The 17,500-nt window shown below is 39.8% G+C and overlaps 2 protein-coding genes across 2 annotated transcripts in view; one reads left to right on the plus strand and one right to left on the minus strand.

Moving 5' to 3' along the window:
- The window catches only part of mepceb (methylphosphate capping enzyme b), a 15,416-nt gene extending 14,059 nt beyond the window's left edge, over positions 1-1,357 (minus strand). The window contains exon 1 of the mRNA XM_067445308.1: positions 1-1,357. This exon is cut by the window's left edge and continues 769 nt beyond it. Coding sequence (XP_067301409.1) covers positions 1-536 — 536 coding nt within the window. The 5' untranslated portion in view covers positions 537-1,357.
- A 14,999-nt stretch (positions 1,358-16,356) lies between these two features.
- Positions 16,357-17,500, plus strand: part of zgc:158659 (uncharacterized protein LOC791141 homolog) — a 45,920-nt gene continuing 44,776 nt past the window's right edge. The window contains exon 1 of the mRNA XM_067445346.1: positions 16,357-16,617. The gene's annotated coding sequence lies outside the window, so the exon portion shown is untranslated. The remainder of the gene's footprint in view (positions 16,618-17,500) is intronic.

Raw genomic sequence — 17,500 nt, forward strand, 5'->3', positions numbered from 1 at the left:
TCGCTCTTGGGCTTTTCGCTTTCGGGCTCGGCCGCGTGATGGCGGTTCCGGTGGCGGCGGCGGATCTTCATTGGCGAAACTAGCACGCCCGCGGCTGCGTCCGCGCAGCTAAGATTTAGCGGGTCCGTAATGTCCTTCGGGATCAGGATCTCCACCGGATCGCGACTCTTTGTGGGAAGCGGTGATGATTTGGGCGTCTCTGCGTTGAGCGCTTTGCTAACCTCCTCGTCCAATAGGCTGTTGAGGTTCAGTGGGTCGAAGATGTTCCCTCCCAGCTGGAAGTTTGACGGCAAAACCGGATCGCTTTCGGAGTTAGCGCGGCGCCGGCGCTTCCCGAGACTCGGGTGTTTAAAACCCACATTCATGCTAAAGCGGCGTTTGTTGAGTTTCTGCGGCTGCATTGCCGCCTCGCCTCGCAACTGCAAGCCGTTTTTAATCGCGTCGTTAACCCCCACTTGATTAGCGGCTAGCTCGGTTAGCACCATATTCGCAGTCACCTCGCCGACAGGCGTCGGAAGCTCACTCTGTACATCCATCAGCCTCTACGGAAAATGTACAAACATCCTTATCTTACTTGAGCGTCAGTGTTTTGATGTACATTGATCCACGTGTTACATCGGACACGCCCCGGTTATTTGAATAGCTCCGCCCCCTGCTCATGAATAATGCTAGCCAGAGAAAATCCCGCCCCCTTTATCGAACACAAACACACGTACTTCCACACACACTCGATCGTTTCTTCGCCTACGCGTCAAAAATAACACCGTGTTGAGCGACAGACCCGCCCTCACAGGAGCCGCGGATGCTCTAGCAAGCACTTCTGAAAATATTCCCGTTTAAAAACAGACTTTAATCAGTCGAAAGCTCGTGAAACCGCGAGCTCACGCTGCTCCATCTCGCGCTGTGGCAGAGCAGCTCTGCACGCTTATATATTCCACCACAGGCCAAGACTGATTGACAGCCGCGTCTGCCAATCACAGAGCGGGATATACAATAAGGCCCCCGAGATAACCAATAGGGAAGCTCAAAATGAAGGCATGTGCTCTCGGTCACCGCCCCTCCTCGCGGAATAGGTATCCGACGGACTGCCTGTGCTGACCCGACAGAAACTCATCAATATCATTCATATCAACAAATATCACTCGCCGAGGACCAAAACGTCCTTATATATTTTGACTAGTATATATGTGTGTTTAAATCGCCTCGGCGAACTCGACGCAGGCAGCCGTCACTAATGTAAACAAGCCCTGACTGAGTTCCTCCGCGGCTAACGGACGCGTTAAATCGCGAATAATGTCGGAATAACGCGTCAAACGCGCGTTATGTGGCAGCACATAATGCGATACGACACATTAATGCCACAGTGAGTTATTAAAGACGCCCTCCCTCGTTTCTGCAGGAGGAGGGGAACTCTGGGAAATGTAGTCCTGTCCTCTAAACCTGTTGCTAAAGTTTTGCTAACTCCATTTCCATTATTTATTTGTTTATTTTGAACAATAGCTGACCCAATGGTCTTATTTACTGGTTTATGAGCGATCCAATTGATTATAATTTGTATAGATATTATACAATAGGCCTATAATAAAATGTCAAGTGTACCAAATGACACATTTATGACTCTTTAATCTTTGGAGAAAATATATAGATTAAAGTCGTTAAGACATCTCTGGATTTAGTAAAAGAGTTAAAAGTTTAAATCTGCCTCTGCATGATTCATCTCATCATACATTTATCAGTAACTGAACCCGTTCTTTTCTTTCATTTCAGTTTATTTTACTTTAATACATATGTTACCGACCCTATTACTTCTAGACATATTTTTTTATAGGACGTAGCATTGACAAATATACTTGATAGGCCTATTATGAAGATGAAGCACAAGAAAATAGTCAAACTATTTTTGCTGTTTATTATGTTAAATGTGATAATTTAATAAAGTCATTAGTCTTCAATCGCTCGATCGATGCTGTATTTCAGCAGTGTTTTATTTACTATAATATGCCGTAAATTAAAATAAAAAATCTGAAAGTATGAGAATTACAGAATTGTCATAATTTCGACTTTTTAAAACTTATAATTTTTGACTTAGTGTGCATAATTTCTCATAATGTAGACATTTTACATAATATTGTGACCATTTTCGTTTTTTTGTGTCATAATTAAGATTTATCAAATAATATTTTTCTTATGTGGCAAAATTGGGCTTCCATAAACATCTCAGAGATCTAGAGATACAGACATATAAGAAACCCTTACACACCACACACACACACACACACACACACACACACACACACACACACACACACACACACACACACACACACACACACACACACACACACACACACACACACACACCCTTCCTTTTAGACGTGTGTGTGACGAGCTTGTGTCCACTAGAGGGAGTGTTGAGGTGGGGAACGGCTGTGTAAAAAATATAAAACAAAGATTAACCTCAATAAAAACATTTGATAAAAATAATCCTATAATAAACAAATATTAACACATTATATTAATATAGATTAATGAAATTGACTATAATTAATACATTTATTCATTTGATGAAAATAAATAAGTTAGTAAAGTACATCTAACTTGCATCAGTGACAGAAACTAAATACTTTATTTTTGAGAGTATTAATGTTTTTATATACATGAAAACACACAAAGCTGTGTTCATATTTTAGGACGGGGTGCTGATGACAGCACACAGTAGTGAACACACACACACGCACGCACGCACGCACACACACACACACACACACACACACACACACAGCCCCCAAACATACCCATTACACACACACACACACACACACACACACACACACACACACACACACACACACACACACACACACACACACACACACACACACACACACACACACACACACACACACACACACACACACAAAGTGTGTGTTTATTTTAATGCAGTGTCTGGACTTTTTTTCATCATTTGTAATATTTCCATTTTGCAAAAATATATTTTTTTAATTTACAACTACACCCCATCCCTAAACCTACCCAGTGATTTATAGTCACACACACTTTATGAGCACATGTGTGTGTTCCCTGGGATCAAACTCACGATCCTACGATCACATGTTGATGTGAGCTATGAAAAACCTGAAATATTACGCAGATAAAGGGGAAAAATGCTTTAAAATGAAAGTGTCCTGCTGTCGATAGGAGCACAACTTTAGTAAACGCTCCTGTGGGTCGTATTTCATGAGTTAAAATATTGTCGATAGGGGCACAACTTTAGTAAACGCTCCTATGGGTCGTATTTCATGAGTTAAAATATTGTCGATAGGGGCACAACTTTAGTAAAAGCTCCTATGGGTCGTATTTCATGAGTTAAAATATTGTCGATAGGGGCACAACTTTAGTAAACGCTCCTATGGGTCGTATTTCATGAGTTAAAATATTGTCGATAGGGGCACAACTTTAGTAAACGCTCCTGTGGGTCGTATTTCATGAGTTAAAATATTGTCGATAGGGGCACAACTTTAGCAAACGCTCCTATGGGTCGTATTTCATGAGTTAAAATATTGTCGATAGGAGCACAACTTTAGTAAACGCTCCTATGGGTCGTATTTCATGAGTTAAAATATTGCCGATAGGGGCACAACTTTAGTAAAAGCTCCTATGGGTCGTATTTCATGAGTTAAAATATTGCCGATAGGGGCACAACTTTAGTAAAAGCTCCTATGGGTCGTATTTCATGAGTTAAAATATTGCCGATAGGGGCACAACTTTAGTAAACGCTCCTATGGGTCGTATTTCATGAGTTAAAATATTGTCAATAGGGGCACAACTTTAGTAAACGCTCCTATGGGTCATATTTCATGAGTTAAAATATTGCCGATAGGAGCACAACTTTAGTAAACGCTCCTATGGGTCATATTTCATGAGTTAAAATATTGTCAATAGGGGCACAACTTTAGTAAACGCTCCTATGGGTCGTATTTCATGAGTTAAAATATTGTCAATAGGGGCACAACTTTAGTAAACGCTCCTATGGGTCGTATTTCATGAGTTAAAATATTGTCAATAGGGGCACAACTTTAGTAAACGCTCCTATGGGTCGTATTTCATGAGTTAAAATATTGCCGATAGGGGCACAACTTTAGTAAACGCTCCTATGGGTCGTATTTCATGAGTTAAAATATTGCCGATAGGGGCACAACTTTAGTAAACGCTCCTATGGGTCATATTTCATGAGTTAAAATATTGCCGATAGGAGCACAACTTTAGTAAACGCTCCTATGGGTCGTATTTCATGAGTTAAAATATTGTCGATAGGGGCACAACTTTAGTAAACGCTCCTATGGGTCATATTTCAAGAGTTAAAATATTGTCATTAGGAGCACAACTTTAGTAAACGCTCCTATGGGTCGTATTTCATGAGTTAAAATATTGTCGATAGGAGCACAACTTTAGTAAACGCTCCTATGGGTCGTATTTCATGAGTTAAAATATTGCCGATAGGAGCACAACTTTAGTAAACGCTCCTATGGGTCGTATTTCATGAGTTAAAATATTGTCGATAGGGGCACAACTTTAGTAAAAGCTCCTATGGGTCGTATTTCATGAGTTAAAATATTGTCGATAGGGGCACAACTTTAGTAAACGCTCCTATGGGTCGTATTTCATGAGTTAAAATATTGTCGATAGGAGCACAACTTTAGTAAACGCTCCTATGGGTCGTATTTCATGAGTTAAAATATTGTCAATAGGGGCACAACTTTAGTAAACGCTCCTATGGGTCGTATTTCATGAGTTAAAATATTGTCGCTAGGGGCACAACTTTAGTAAACGCTCCTATGGGTCGTATTTCATGAGTTAAAATATTGTCAATAGGGGCACAACTTTAGTAAACGCTCCTATGGGTCGTATTTCATGAGTCAAATATTGTCGATAGGAGCACAACTTTAGTAAACGCTCCTATGGGTCGTATTTCATGAGTCAAATATTGTCGATAGGGGCACAACTTTAGTAAACCCTCCTATGGGTCATATTTCATGAGTTAAAATATTGTCAATAGGGGCACAACTTTAGTAAACGCTCCTATGGGTCGTATTTCATGAGTTAAAATATTGTCGATAGGGGCACAACTTTAGTAAACGCTCCTATGGGTCGTATTTCATGAGTTAAAATATTGTCGATAGGGGCACAACTTTAGTAAACCCTCCTATGGGTCGTATTTCATGAGTTAAAATATTGTCGATAGGAGCACAACTTTAGTAAACCCTCCTATGGGTCGTATTTCATGAGTTAAAATATTGTCGATAGGGGCACAACTTTAGTAAACGCTCCTATGGGTCGTATTTCATGAGTTAAAATATTGTCGATAGGGGCACAACTTTAGTAAACCCTCCTATGGGTCGTATTTCATGAGTTAAAATATTGTCGATAGGGGCACAACTTTAGTAAACGCTCCTATGGGTCGTATTTCATGAGTTAAAATATTGTCGATAGGAGCACAACTTTAGTAAACGCTCCTATGGGTCGTATTTCATGAGTTAAAATATTGTCGATAGGGGCACAACTTTAGTAAACCCTCCTATGGGTCATATTTCATGAGTTAAAATATTGTCAATAGGGGCACAACTTTAGTAAACGCTCCTATGGGTCGTATTTCATGAGTTAAAATATTGTCGATAGGGGCACAACTTTAGTAAACGCTCCTATGGGTCGTATTTCATGAGTTAAAATATTGTCGATAGGGGCACAACTTTAGTAAACGCTCCTATGGGTCGTATTTCATGAGTTAAAATATTGTCGATAGGGGCACAACTTTAGTAAACGCTCCTATGGGTCGTATTTCATGAGTTAAAATATTGTCGATAGGGGCACAACTTTAGTAAACCCTCCTATGGGTCATATTTCATGAGTTAAAATATTGTCAATAGGGGCACAACTTTAGTAAACGCTCCTATGGGTCGTATTTCATGAGTCAAATATTGTCGATAGGGGCACAACTTTAGTAAACGCTCCTATGGGTCGTATTTCATGAGTCAAATATTGTCGATAGGGGCACAACTTTAGTAAACGCTCCTATGGGTCGTATTTCATGAGTTAAAATATTGTCGATAGGGGCACAACTTTAGTAAACCCTCCTATGGGTCATATTTCATGAGTTAAAATATTGTCAATAGGGGCACAACTTTAGTAAACGCTCCTATGGGTCGTATTTCATGAGTTAAAATATTGTCGATAGGGGCACAACTTTAGTAAACGCTCCTATGGGTCGTATTTCATGAGTTAAAATATTGTCGATAGGGGCACAACTTTAGTAAACGCTCCTATGGGTCGTATTTCATGAGTTAAAATATTGTCGATAGGGGCACAACTTTAGTAAACCCTCCTATGGGTCATATTTCATGAGTTAAAATATTGTCAATAGGGGCACAACTTTAGTAAACGCTCCTATGGGTCGTATTTCATGAGTCAAATATTGTCGATAGGGGCACAACTTTAGTAAACGCTCCTATGGGTCGTATTTCATGAGTCAAATATTGTCGATAGGGGCACAACTTTAGTAAACGCTCCTATGGGTCGTATTTCATGAGTTAAAATATTGTCGATAGGGGCACAACTTTAGTAAACCCTCCTATGGGTCATATTTCATGAGTTAAAATATTGTCAATAGGGGCACAACTTTAGTAAACGCTCCTATGGGTCGTATTTCATGAGTTAAAATATTGTCGATAGGGGCACAACTTTAGTAAACGCTCCTATGGGTCGTATTTCGTGAGTTAAAATATTGTCAATAGGGGCACAACTTTAGTAAACGCTCCTATGGGTCGTATTTCATGAGTTAAAATATTGCCGATAGGGGCACAACTTTAGTAAACGCTCCTATGGGTCGTATTTCGTGAGTTAAAATATTGTCGATAGGAGCACAACTTTAACAAACGCTCCTATGGGTCGTATTTCATGAGTTAAAATATTGTCGATAGGGGCACAACTTTAGTAAACGCTCCTATGGGTCGTATTTCATGAGTTAAAATATTGCCGATAGGAGCACAACTTTAGTAAACGCTCCTATGGTTCGAATTTCATGAGTTAAAATATTGCCGATAGGAGCACAACTTTAGTAAAAGCTCCTATGGTTCGAATTTCATGAGTTAAAATATTGTCGATAGGATCACAACTTTAGTAAACGCTCCTATGGGTCGTATTTCATGAGTTAAAATATTGCCGATAGGGGCACAACTTTAGTAAAAGCTCCTATGGTTCAAATTTCATGAGTTAAAATATTGCCGATAGGAGCACAACTTTAGTAAAAGCTCCTATGGTTCGAATTTCATGAGTTAAAATATTGTCGATAGGATCACAACTTTAGTAAACGCTCCTATGGGTCGTATTTCATGAGTTAAAATATTGTCGATAGGGGCACAACTTTAGTAAAAGCTCCTATGGTTCGAATTTCATGAGTTAAAATATTGTCGATAGGATCACAACTTTAGTAAACGCTCCTATGGGTCGTATTTCATGAGTTAAAATATTGTCGATAGGGGCACAACTTTAGTAAACGCTCCTATGGGTCGTATTTCATGAGTTAAAATATTGTCGATAGGGGCACAACTTTAGTAAACGCTCCTATGGGTCGTATTTCATGAGTTAAAATATTGTCGATAGGGGCACAACTTTAGTAAACGCTCCTATGGGTCGTATTTCATGAGTTAAAATATTGTCGATAGGGGCACAACTTTAGTAAACGCTCCTATGGGTCATATTTCATGAGTTAAAATATTGCCGATAGGGGCACAACTTTAGTAAAAGCTCCTATGGTTCGAATTTCATGAGTTAAAATATTGTCGATAGGATCACAACTTTAGTAAACGCTCCTATGGGTCGTATTTCATGAGTTAAAATATTGTCGATAGGGGCACAACTTTAGTAAACGCTCCTATGGGTCGTATTTCATGAGTTAAAATATTGTCGATAGGGGCACAACTTTAGTAAACGCTCCTATGGGTCGTATTTCATGAGTTAAAATATTGTCGATAGGGGCACAACTTTAGTAAACGCTCCTATGGGTCGTATTTCATGAGTTAAAATATTGTCGATAGGGGCACAACTTTAGTAAACGCTCCTATGGGTCATATTTCATGAGTTAAAATATTGCCGATAGGAGCACAACTTTAGTAAACGCTCCTATGGGTCGTATTTCATGAGTTAAAATATTGCCGATAGGAGCACAACTTTAGTAAACGCTCCTATGGGTCGTATTTCATGAGTTAAAATATTGTCATTAGGAGCACAACTTTAGTAAACGCTCCTATGGGTCGTATTTCAAGAGTTAAAATATTGTCATTAGGAGCACAACTTTAGTAAACGCTCCTATGGGTCGTATTTCATGAGTTAAAATATTGTCATTAGGAGCACAACTTTAGTAAACGCTCCTATGGGTCGTATTTCAAGAGTTAAAATATTGTCATTAGGAGCACAACTTTAGTAAACGCTCCTATCGGTCGTATTTCATGAGTTAAAATATTGTCATTAGGAGCACAACTTTAGTAAACGCTCCTATCGGTCGTATTTCATGAGTTAAAATATTGTCATTAGGAGGACAACTTTAGTAAACGCTCCTATGGGTCGTATTTCATGAGTTAAAATATTGCCGATAGGAGCACAACTTTAGTAAACGCTCCTATGGGTCGTATTTCAAGAGTTAAAATATTGTCATTAGGAGCACAACTTTAGTAAACGCTCCTATGGGTCGTATTTCAAGAGTTAAAATATTGTCATTAGGAGCACAACTTTAGTAAACGCTCCTATGGGTCGTATTTCATGAGTTAAAATATTGTCGATAGGGGCACAACTTTAGTAAACGCTCCTATGGGTCGTATTTCATGAGTTAAAATATTGCCGATAGGAGCACAACTTTAGTAAACGCTCCTATGGGTCGTATTTCATGAGTTAAAATATTGCCGATAGGAGCACAACTTTAGTAAACGCTCCTATGGGTCGTATTTCAAGAGTTAAAATATTGTCATTAGGAGCACAACTTTAGTAAACGCTCCTATGGGTCGTATTTCATGAGTTAAAATATTGTCATTAGGAGCACAACTTTAGTAAACGCTCCTATGGGTCATATTTCATGAGTTAAAATATTGTCGATAGGGGCACAATTTTAGTAAACGCTCCTATGGGTCGTATTTCATGAGTTAAAATATTGTCGATAGGGGCACAACTTTAGTAAACGCTCCTATGGGTCGTATTTCATGAGTTAAAATATTGCCGATAGGGGCACAACTTTAGTAAACGCTCCTATGGGTCATATTTCATGAGTTAAAATATTGTCAATAGGGGCACAACTTTAGTAAACGCTCCTATGGGTCATATTTCAAGAGTTAAAATATTGTCAATAGGGGCACAACTTTAGTAAACGCTCCTATGGGTCGTATTTCAAGAGTTAAAATATTGCCGATAGGAGCACAACTTTAGTAAACGCTCCTGTGGGTCGTATTTCATGAGTTAAAATATTGTCAATAGGGGCACAACTTTAGTAAAAGCTCCTATGGGTCATATTTCATGAGTTAAAATATTGTCAATAGGGGCACAACTTTAGTAAACGCTCCTATGGGTTATATTTCAAGAGTTAAAATATTGTCAATAGGGGCACAACTTTAGTAAACGCTCCTATGGGTCATATTTCAAGAGTTAAAATATTGTCAATAGGGGCACAACTTTAGTAAACGCTCCTATGGGTCGTATTTCATGAGTTAAAATATTGCCGATAGGAGCACAACTTTAGTAAACGCTCCTATGGGTCGTATTTCATGAGTTAAAATATTGCCGATAGGGGCACAACTTTAGTAAACGCTCCTATGGGTCGTATTTCATGAGTTAAAATATTGCCGATAGGGGCACAACTTTAGTAAACGCTCCTATGGGTCGTATTTCATGAGTTAAAATATTGTCGATAGGGGCACAACTTTAGTAAACGCTCCTATGGGTCGTATTTCATGAGTTAAAATATTGCCGATAGGAGCACAACTTTAGTAAACGCTCCTATGGGTCGTATTTCATGAGTTAAAATATTGTCATTAGGAGCACAACTTTAGTAAACGCTCCTATGGGTCGTATTTCATGAGTTAAAATATTGTCATTAGGAGCACAACTTTAGTAAACGCTCCTATGGGTCGTATTTCATGAGTTAAAATATTGCCGATAGGGGCACAACTTTAGTAAACGCTCCTATGGGTCGTATTTCATGAGTTAAAATATTGCCGATAGGGGCACAACTTTAGTAAACGCTCCTATGGGTCGTATTTCATGAGTTAAAATATTGTCGATAGGGGCACAACTTTAGTAAACGCTCCTATGGGTCGTATTTCATGAGTTAAAATATTGCCGATAGGAGCACAACTTTAGTAAACGCTCCTATGGGTCGTATTTCATGAGTTAAAATATTGCCGATAGGAGCACAACTTTAGTAAACGCTCCTATGGGTCGTATTTCATGAGTTAAAATATTGTCGATAGGAGCACAACTTTAGTAAACGCTCTTATGGGTCGTATTTCAAGAGTTAAAATATTGTCATTAGGAGCACAACTTTAGTAAACGCTCCTATGGGTCGTATTTCAAGAGTTAAAATATTGTCATTAGGAGCACAACTTTAGTAAACGCTCCTATGGGTCGTATTTCAAGAGTTAAAATATTGTCATTAGGAGCACAACTTTAGTAAACGCTCCTATGGGTCGTATTTCATGAGTTAAAATATTATTGATAGGGGCACAACTTTAGTAAACGCTCCTATGGGTCGTATTTCATGAGTTAAAATATTGTCGATAGGGGCACAACTTTAGTAAACGCTCCTATGGGTCGTATTTCATGAGTTAAAATATTGTCGATAGGGGCACAACTTTAGTAAACGCTCCTATGGGTCGTATTTCATGAGTTAAAATATTGCCGATAGGAGCACAACTTTAGTAAACGCTCCTATGGGTCGTATTTCATGAGTTAAAATATTGTCGATAGGAGCACAACTTTAGTAAACGCTCTTATGGGTCGTATTTCAAGAGTTAAAATATTGTCATTAGGAGCACAACTTTAGTAAACGCTCCTATGGGTCGTATTTCAAGAGTTAAAATATTGTCATTAGGAGCACAACTTTAGTAAACGCTCCTATGGGTCGTATTTCAAGAGTTAAAATATTGTCATTAGGAGCACAACTTTAGTAAACGCTCCTATGGGTCGTATTTCATGAGTTAAAATATTATTGATAGGGGCACAACTTTAGTAAACGCTCCTATGGGTCGTATTTCATGAGTTAAAATATTATCGATAGGAGCACAACTTTAGTAAACGCTCCTATCGGTCGTATTTCATGAGTTAAAATATTGTCATTAGGAGCACAACTTTAGTAAACGCTCCTATGGGTCGTATTTCATGAGTTAAAATATTGCCGATAGGAGCACAACTTTAGTAAACGCTCCTATGGGTCGTATTTCAAGAGTTAAAATATTGTCATTAGGAGCACAACTTTAGTAAACGCTCCTATGGGTCGTATTTCAAGAGTTAAAATATTGTCATTAGGAGCACAACTTTAGTAAACGCTCCTATGGGTCGTATTTCATGAGTTAAAATATTGTCGATAGGGGCACAACTTTAGTAAACGCTCCTATGGGTCGTATTTCATGAGTTAAAATATTGCCGATAGGAGCACAACTTTAGTAAACGCTCCTATGGGTCGTATTTCATGAGTTAAAATATTGCCGATAGGAGCACAACTTTAGTAAACGCTCCTATGGGTCGTATTTCAAGAGTTAAAATATTGTCATTAGGAGCACAACTTTAGTAAACGCTCCTATGGGTCGTATTTCATGAGTTAAAATATTGTCATTAGGAGCACAACTTTAGTAAACGCTCCTATGGGTCATATTTCATGAGTTAAAATATTGTCGATAGGGGCACAATTTTAGTAAACGCTCCTATGGGTCGTATTTCAAGAGTTAAAATATTGTCATTAGGAGCACAACTTTAGTAAACGCTCCTATGGGTCGTATTTCATGAGTTAAAATATTGCCGATAGGGGCACAACTTTAGTAAACGCTCCTATGGGTCGTATTTCATGAGTTAAAATATTGTCGATAGGGGCACAACTTTAGTAAACGCTCCTATGGGTCGTATTTCATGAGTTAAAATATTGCCGATAGGAGCACAACTTTAGTAAACGCTCCTGTGGGTCGTATTTCATGAGTTAAAATATTGTCAATAGGGGCACAACTTTAGTAAACGCTCCTATGGGTCATATTTCATGAGTTAAAATATTGTCAATAGGGGCACAACTTTAGTAAACGCTCCTATGGGTCATATTTCAAGAGTTAAAATATTGTCAATAGGGGCACAACTTTAGTAAACGCTCCTATGGGTCATATTTCAAGAGTTAAAATATTGTCAATAGGGGCACAACTTTAGTAAACGCTCCTATGGGTCGTATTTCATGAGTTAAAATATTGCCGATAGGAGCACAACTTTAGTAAACGCTCCTATGGGTCGTATTTCATGAGTTAAAATATTGCCGATAGGGGCACAACTTTAGTAAACGCTCCTATGGGTCGTATTTCATGAGTTAAAATATTGCCGATAGGGGCACAACTTTAGTAAACGCTCCTATGGGTCGTATTTCATGAGTTAAAATATTGCCGATAGGGGCACAACTTTAGTAAACGCTCCTATGGGTCGTATTTCATGAGTTAAAATATTGTCGATAGGGGCACAACTTTAGTAAACGCTCCTATGGGTCGTATTTCATGAGTTAAAATATTGCCGATAGGAGCACAACTTTAGTAAACGCTCCTATGGGTCGTATTTCATGAGTTAAAATATTGTCATTAGGAGCACAACTTTAGTAAACGCTCCTATGGGTCGTATTTCATGAGTTAAAATATTGTCATTAGGAGCACAACTTTAGTAAACGCTCCTATGGGTCGTATTTCAAGAGTTAAAATATTGCCGATAGGGGCACAACTTTAGTAAACGCTCCTATGGGTCGTATTTCATGAGTTAAAATATTGCCGATAGGAGCACAACTTTAGTAAACGCTCCTATGGGTCGTATTTCATGAGTTAAAATATTGTCATTAGGAGCACAACTTTAGTAAACGCTCCTATGGGTCGTATTTCATGAGTTAAAATATTGTCATTAGGAGCACAACTTTAGTAAACGCTCCTATGGGTCGTATTTCATGAGTTAAAATATTGCCGATAGGGGCACAACTTTAGTAAACGCTCCTATGGGTCGTATTTCATGAGTTAAAATATTGCCGATAGGGGCACAACTTTAGTAAACGCTCCTATGGGTCGTATTTCATGAGTTAAAATATTGTCGATAGGGGCACAACTTTAGTAAACGCTCCTATGGGTCGTATTTCATGAGTTAAAATATTGCCGATAGGAGCACAACTTTAGTAAACGCTCCTATGGGTCGTATTTCAAGAGTTAAAATATTGCCGATAGGGGCACAACTTTAGTAAACGCTCCTATGGGTCGTATTTCATGAGTTAAAATATTGCCGATAGGGGCACAACTTTAGTAAACGCTCCTATGGGTCGTATTTCATGAGTTAAAATATTGCCGATAGGGGCACAACTTTAGTAAACGCTCCTATGGGTCGTATTTCATGAGTTAAAATATTGTCATTAGGAGCACAACTTTAGTAAACGCTCCTATGGGTCGTATTTCATGAGTTAAAATATTGTCATTAGGAGCACAACTTTAGTAAACGCTCCTATGGGTCGTATTTCATGAGTTAAAATATTATTGATAGGGGCACAACTTTAGTAAACGCTCCTATGGGTCGTATTTCATGAGTTAAAATATTGTCATTAGGAGCACAACTTTAGTAAACGCTCCTATGGGTCGTATTTCATGAGTTAAAATATTGTCATTAGGGGCACAACTTTAGTAAACGCTCCTATGGGTCGTATTTCAAGAGTTAAAATATTGTCATTAGGAGCACAACTTTAGTAAACGCTCCTATGGGTCGTATTTCATGAGTTAAAATATTATTGATAGGGGCACAACTTTAGTAAACGCTCCTATGGGTCGTATTTCATGAGTTAAAATATTGTCATTAGGAGCACAACTTTAGTAAACGCTCCTATGGGTCGTATTTCAAGAGTTAAAATATTGTCATTAGGAGCACAACTTTAGTAAACGCTCCTATGGGTCGTATTTCATGAGTTAAAATATTATCGATAGGAGCACAACTTTAGTAAACGCTCCTGTGGGTCGTATTTTAAAGAAGTGACAAACAATCTATATAGGCGTATTGGTTGGAGGACATGTTGGATATTTACTGAATGCAGAACGAACCTCGCAAAAGAGCTTTAAAGGAACTGTATGTAAATGTATCTTCTGCATGAGTACAGAATCCTCTGATCAAAACACAGGCGAAGGAAACGCAGAAACAAGCGATCGCACCTAATCATATGCGTATAAAAAAATAACGTGATCATCAACATTAAAGGAACTGAATGTAAGAAATATATTTCAATGAATCATAAAATGGCCCTGATATGTCTCTAGACATTAATAAATTATGTTAATGTCAAACTCTTCTATCACTGCCAGCAGTAGTCCGGCCGGATATTGTCATTATAAAGTTGTTGTTGCAGCTCAACTGATGATGATGATGTCATGTTGTGTTTTGGCCTGAAGCTCCGCCCTCCACCGATCGACCAATCACCAGTCAGTAGTGTTTGGGGTTGCCAGATCTGCTATAGTTACCACAGCTGGAGATCTACAAACGTGGATCAGCCAATCTGGCAACCTCGAGTCAGGGGGAGGGGGAGGGGGATACACCGTTCTACAGTCATTGGAAAGGGATTGCAGTACCAGTTTTGGCCACAATCTCATACACTTCCTTTAAAAATGCCGGTTGAAATAAAAGGCTGCGTGAGCTCAACCAATCAGCATGTTCAGCACCCAAGTCCCGCCCTCGAAAGTGCGACCTCACGAAATATATACCCGGAACTTAATTTAGACCCTATAGTTAATGCCGTCGAAACACACCAAATTCCAGCGTAAAGTTCCTGATGAGGCTTTAGTAGCTTCAGGTGCAGCGTCCATGACGGCTGAGGCTCCGGGGTCAACCATTTTTTTTTTTTTTTTATGAATGCACTTCGCAAGGTTTTGCTCAGGGATCCCAGAAGTCTGAAAGACGAAAAAACACGTGAAGACACAATGAAGAGTTCAGCACACACACTCACACACACACACACACACACACACACACACACACACACACACACACACACACACACACACACACACACACACACACACACACACACACACACACACACACACACACACACACACACACTGCCCCTAAACCTACCCATCACAGGAAACATTCTGCATTTTTACTTTGTCAAAAAAAAAAAAAAAACTCATCCTGTATGATTTAAAAATCCTTTTCACCTAATGAATGTCCCCACATTTCACAAAAACAAACATGTGTGTGTGTGTGCTGGTGGAGGGGGGGGGGGGGGGGGGATAATGCCATGGGTATGACACAGGTATTACAGGAGAGGGTGAAATATGAGGACATTACCCATGGCCCCACTTTACAAAAGGCTTATAAATCACACAGGAGGAGTTTTTATGAGAAAGTAAAAATGCAGAATGTGTGTGTGTGTGTGTGTGTGTGTGTGTGTGTGTGTGTGTTTGTGTGATGGGTAGGTTTAGGGGCAGTGTGTGTGTGTGTGTGTGTGTGTGATGGGTAGGTTTAGGAGCTGTGTGTGTGTGTGTGTGTGTGTGTGTATGTGATGGGTAGGTTTAGGGGCAGTGTGTGTGTGTGTGTGTGTATGTGTGTGTGTGTGTGTGTGTGTGTGTGATGGGTAGGTTTAGTGGCAGTGTGTGTGTGTGTGTGTCTGTGTGTGTGTGTGTGTGTGATGGGTAGGTTTAGGGGCAGTGTAAGGGGTTTGTACAGTATAAAAACCATTACGCCTATTGAATGTCCCCATATGTCACAAAAACTAATGTGTGTGTGTGTGTGTGTGTGTGTGTGTGTGTGTGTTTGTGTGTGTGTGATTGAGCAGAGCTGCTTCCTGTTGTTGCATTAGAACAGAAAGTGAGAGAGAGTACAGGACACACAATAATACAAATAAACACACACACACACACGCACACACACACACACACACACACACACACACACACACACACACACACACACACACACACACACACACACACACACACACACACACACACACACACACACCCATGTTCACTGATATGTGAGGCTAGAAAACAGGAAATATGAACAATAGACCGGCAAAGCCAAACCTGTGTGTGTGTGAGTGTGTGACTAAGTGTGCGTGAGTCTGTGTGTGCGTGTGTGTGAATGTATGAGAGCATGTAACTTAAAATCTGTGTTTGTGTAAATGGTGCGGTCACACATTCTGCGCATTTACTGTCAGATTAGAGTGAGGTGTGTGTGTGTGTGTGTGAGGAAGTCAGCATTGTTCCAGCAGAGAGAGAATGAGGAGGGAAACACAGATCCTGAGAAAATCCAGATGAGTGTGTGTGTGTGAATCTCACATGATCCTGATGGAGAGATGATGATCTGCACAGACGGCCGGTGAGTGAGTAACACACACACACACACACACACACACACACACACACACACACACACCGCTGATGGACACATGGAGTCTTTAATGAGGCGTTCGGTTAATTGCACAACAGCCGTTAGTGAAGAAGACAATCAGAGATTAGAGGAAAACAGGTCAACAGATTTAATCTTCATAGAGATGGAGAGAAAACAGTAATCTCAGATCAACAACAACATCACCATGACCACCACACACACTCATACACACACACACACACACACTTGCATACACACACACACACACACACACACACACACACACACATTTACATTTACGCATTTGGCAGACGCTTTTATCCAAAGCGACTTACATTGCATTCATTGTACACATTTTCACATTATAGTCAGTTCTTGCTTTCCCTGGGAATCGAACACATGACCTTGTGCCACGCTCTACTGGTTGAGCTACAGGAAAGTTGTGGAAAGTGTGTGTACACACACACACACGCACAAATACACCTTCGCACACACAAACACACTTACACACACACACACACACTGCCCCTAAACCTAGCCATCACACACACACACACACACACACACACACACACACACACACACACACACACACACACACACACACACACACACACACACACACATACACACACACACACACACACACACACACACACACACACAGCCCCTAAACCTAGCCATCACACACACACACACACACAGCCCCTACCCCTAAACCTACCCATCTCACACACACACACACACACACACACACACACACACACACACACACACACACACACACAGCCCCTAAACCTAGCCATCACACACACACACACACAGCCCCTACCCCTAAACCTACCCATCTCACACACACACACACACACAC

The sequence above is a fragment of the Pseudorasbora parva genome, chromosome 6 (assembly GCF_024679245.1).
Source record: "Pseudorasbora parva isolate DD20220531a chromosome 6, ASM2467924v1, whole genome shotgun sequence".
NCBI lineage: Eukaryota > Metazoa > Chordata > Actinopteri > Cypriniformes > Gobionidae > Pseudorasbora > Pseudorasbora parva.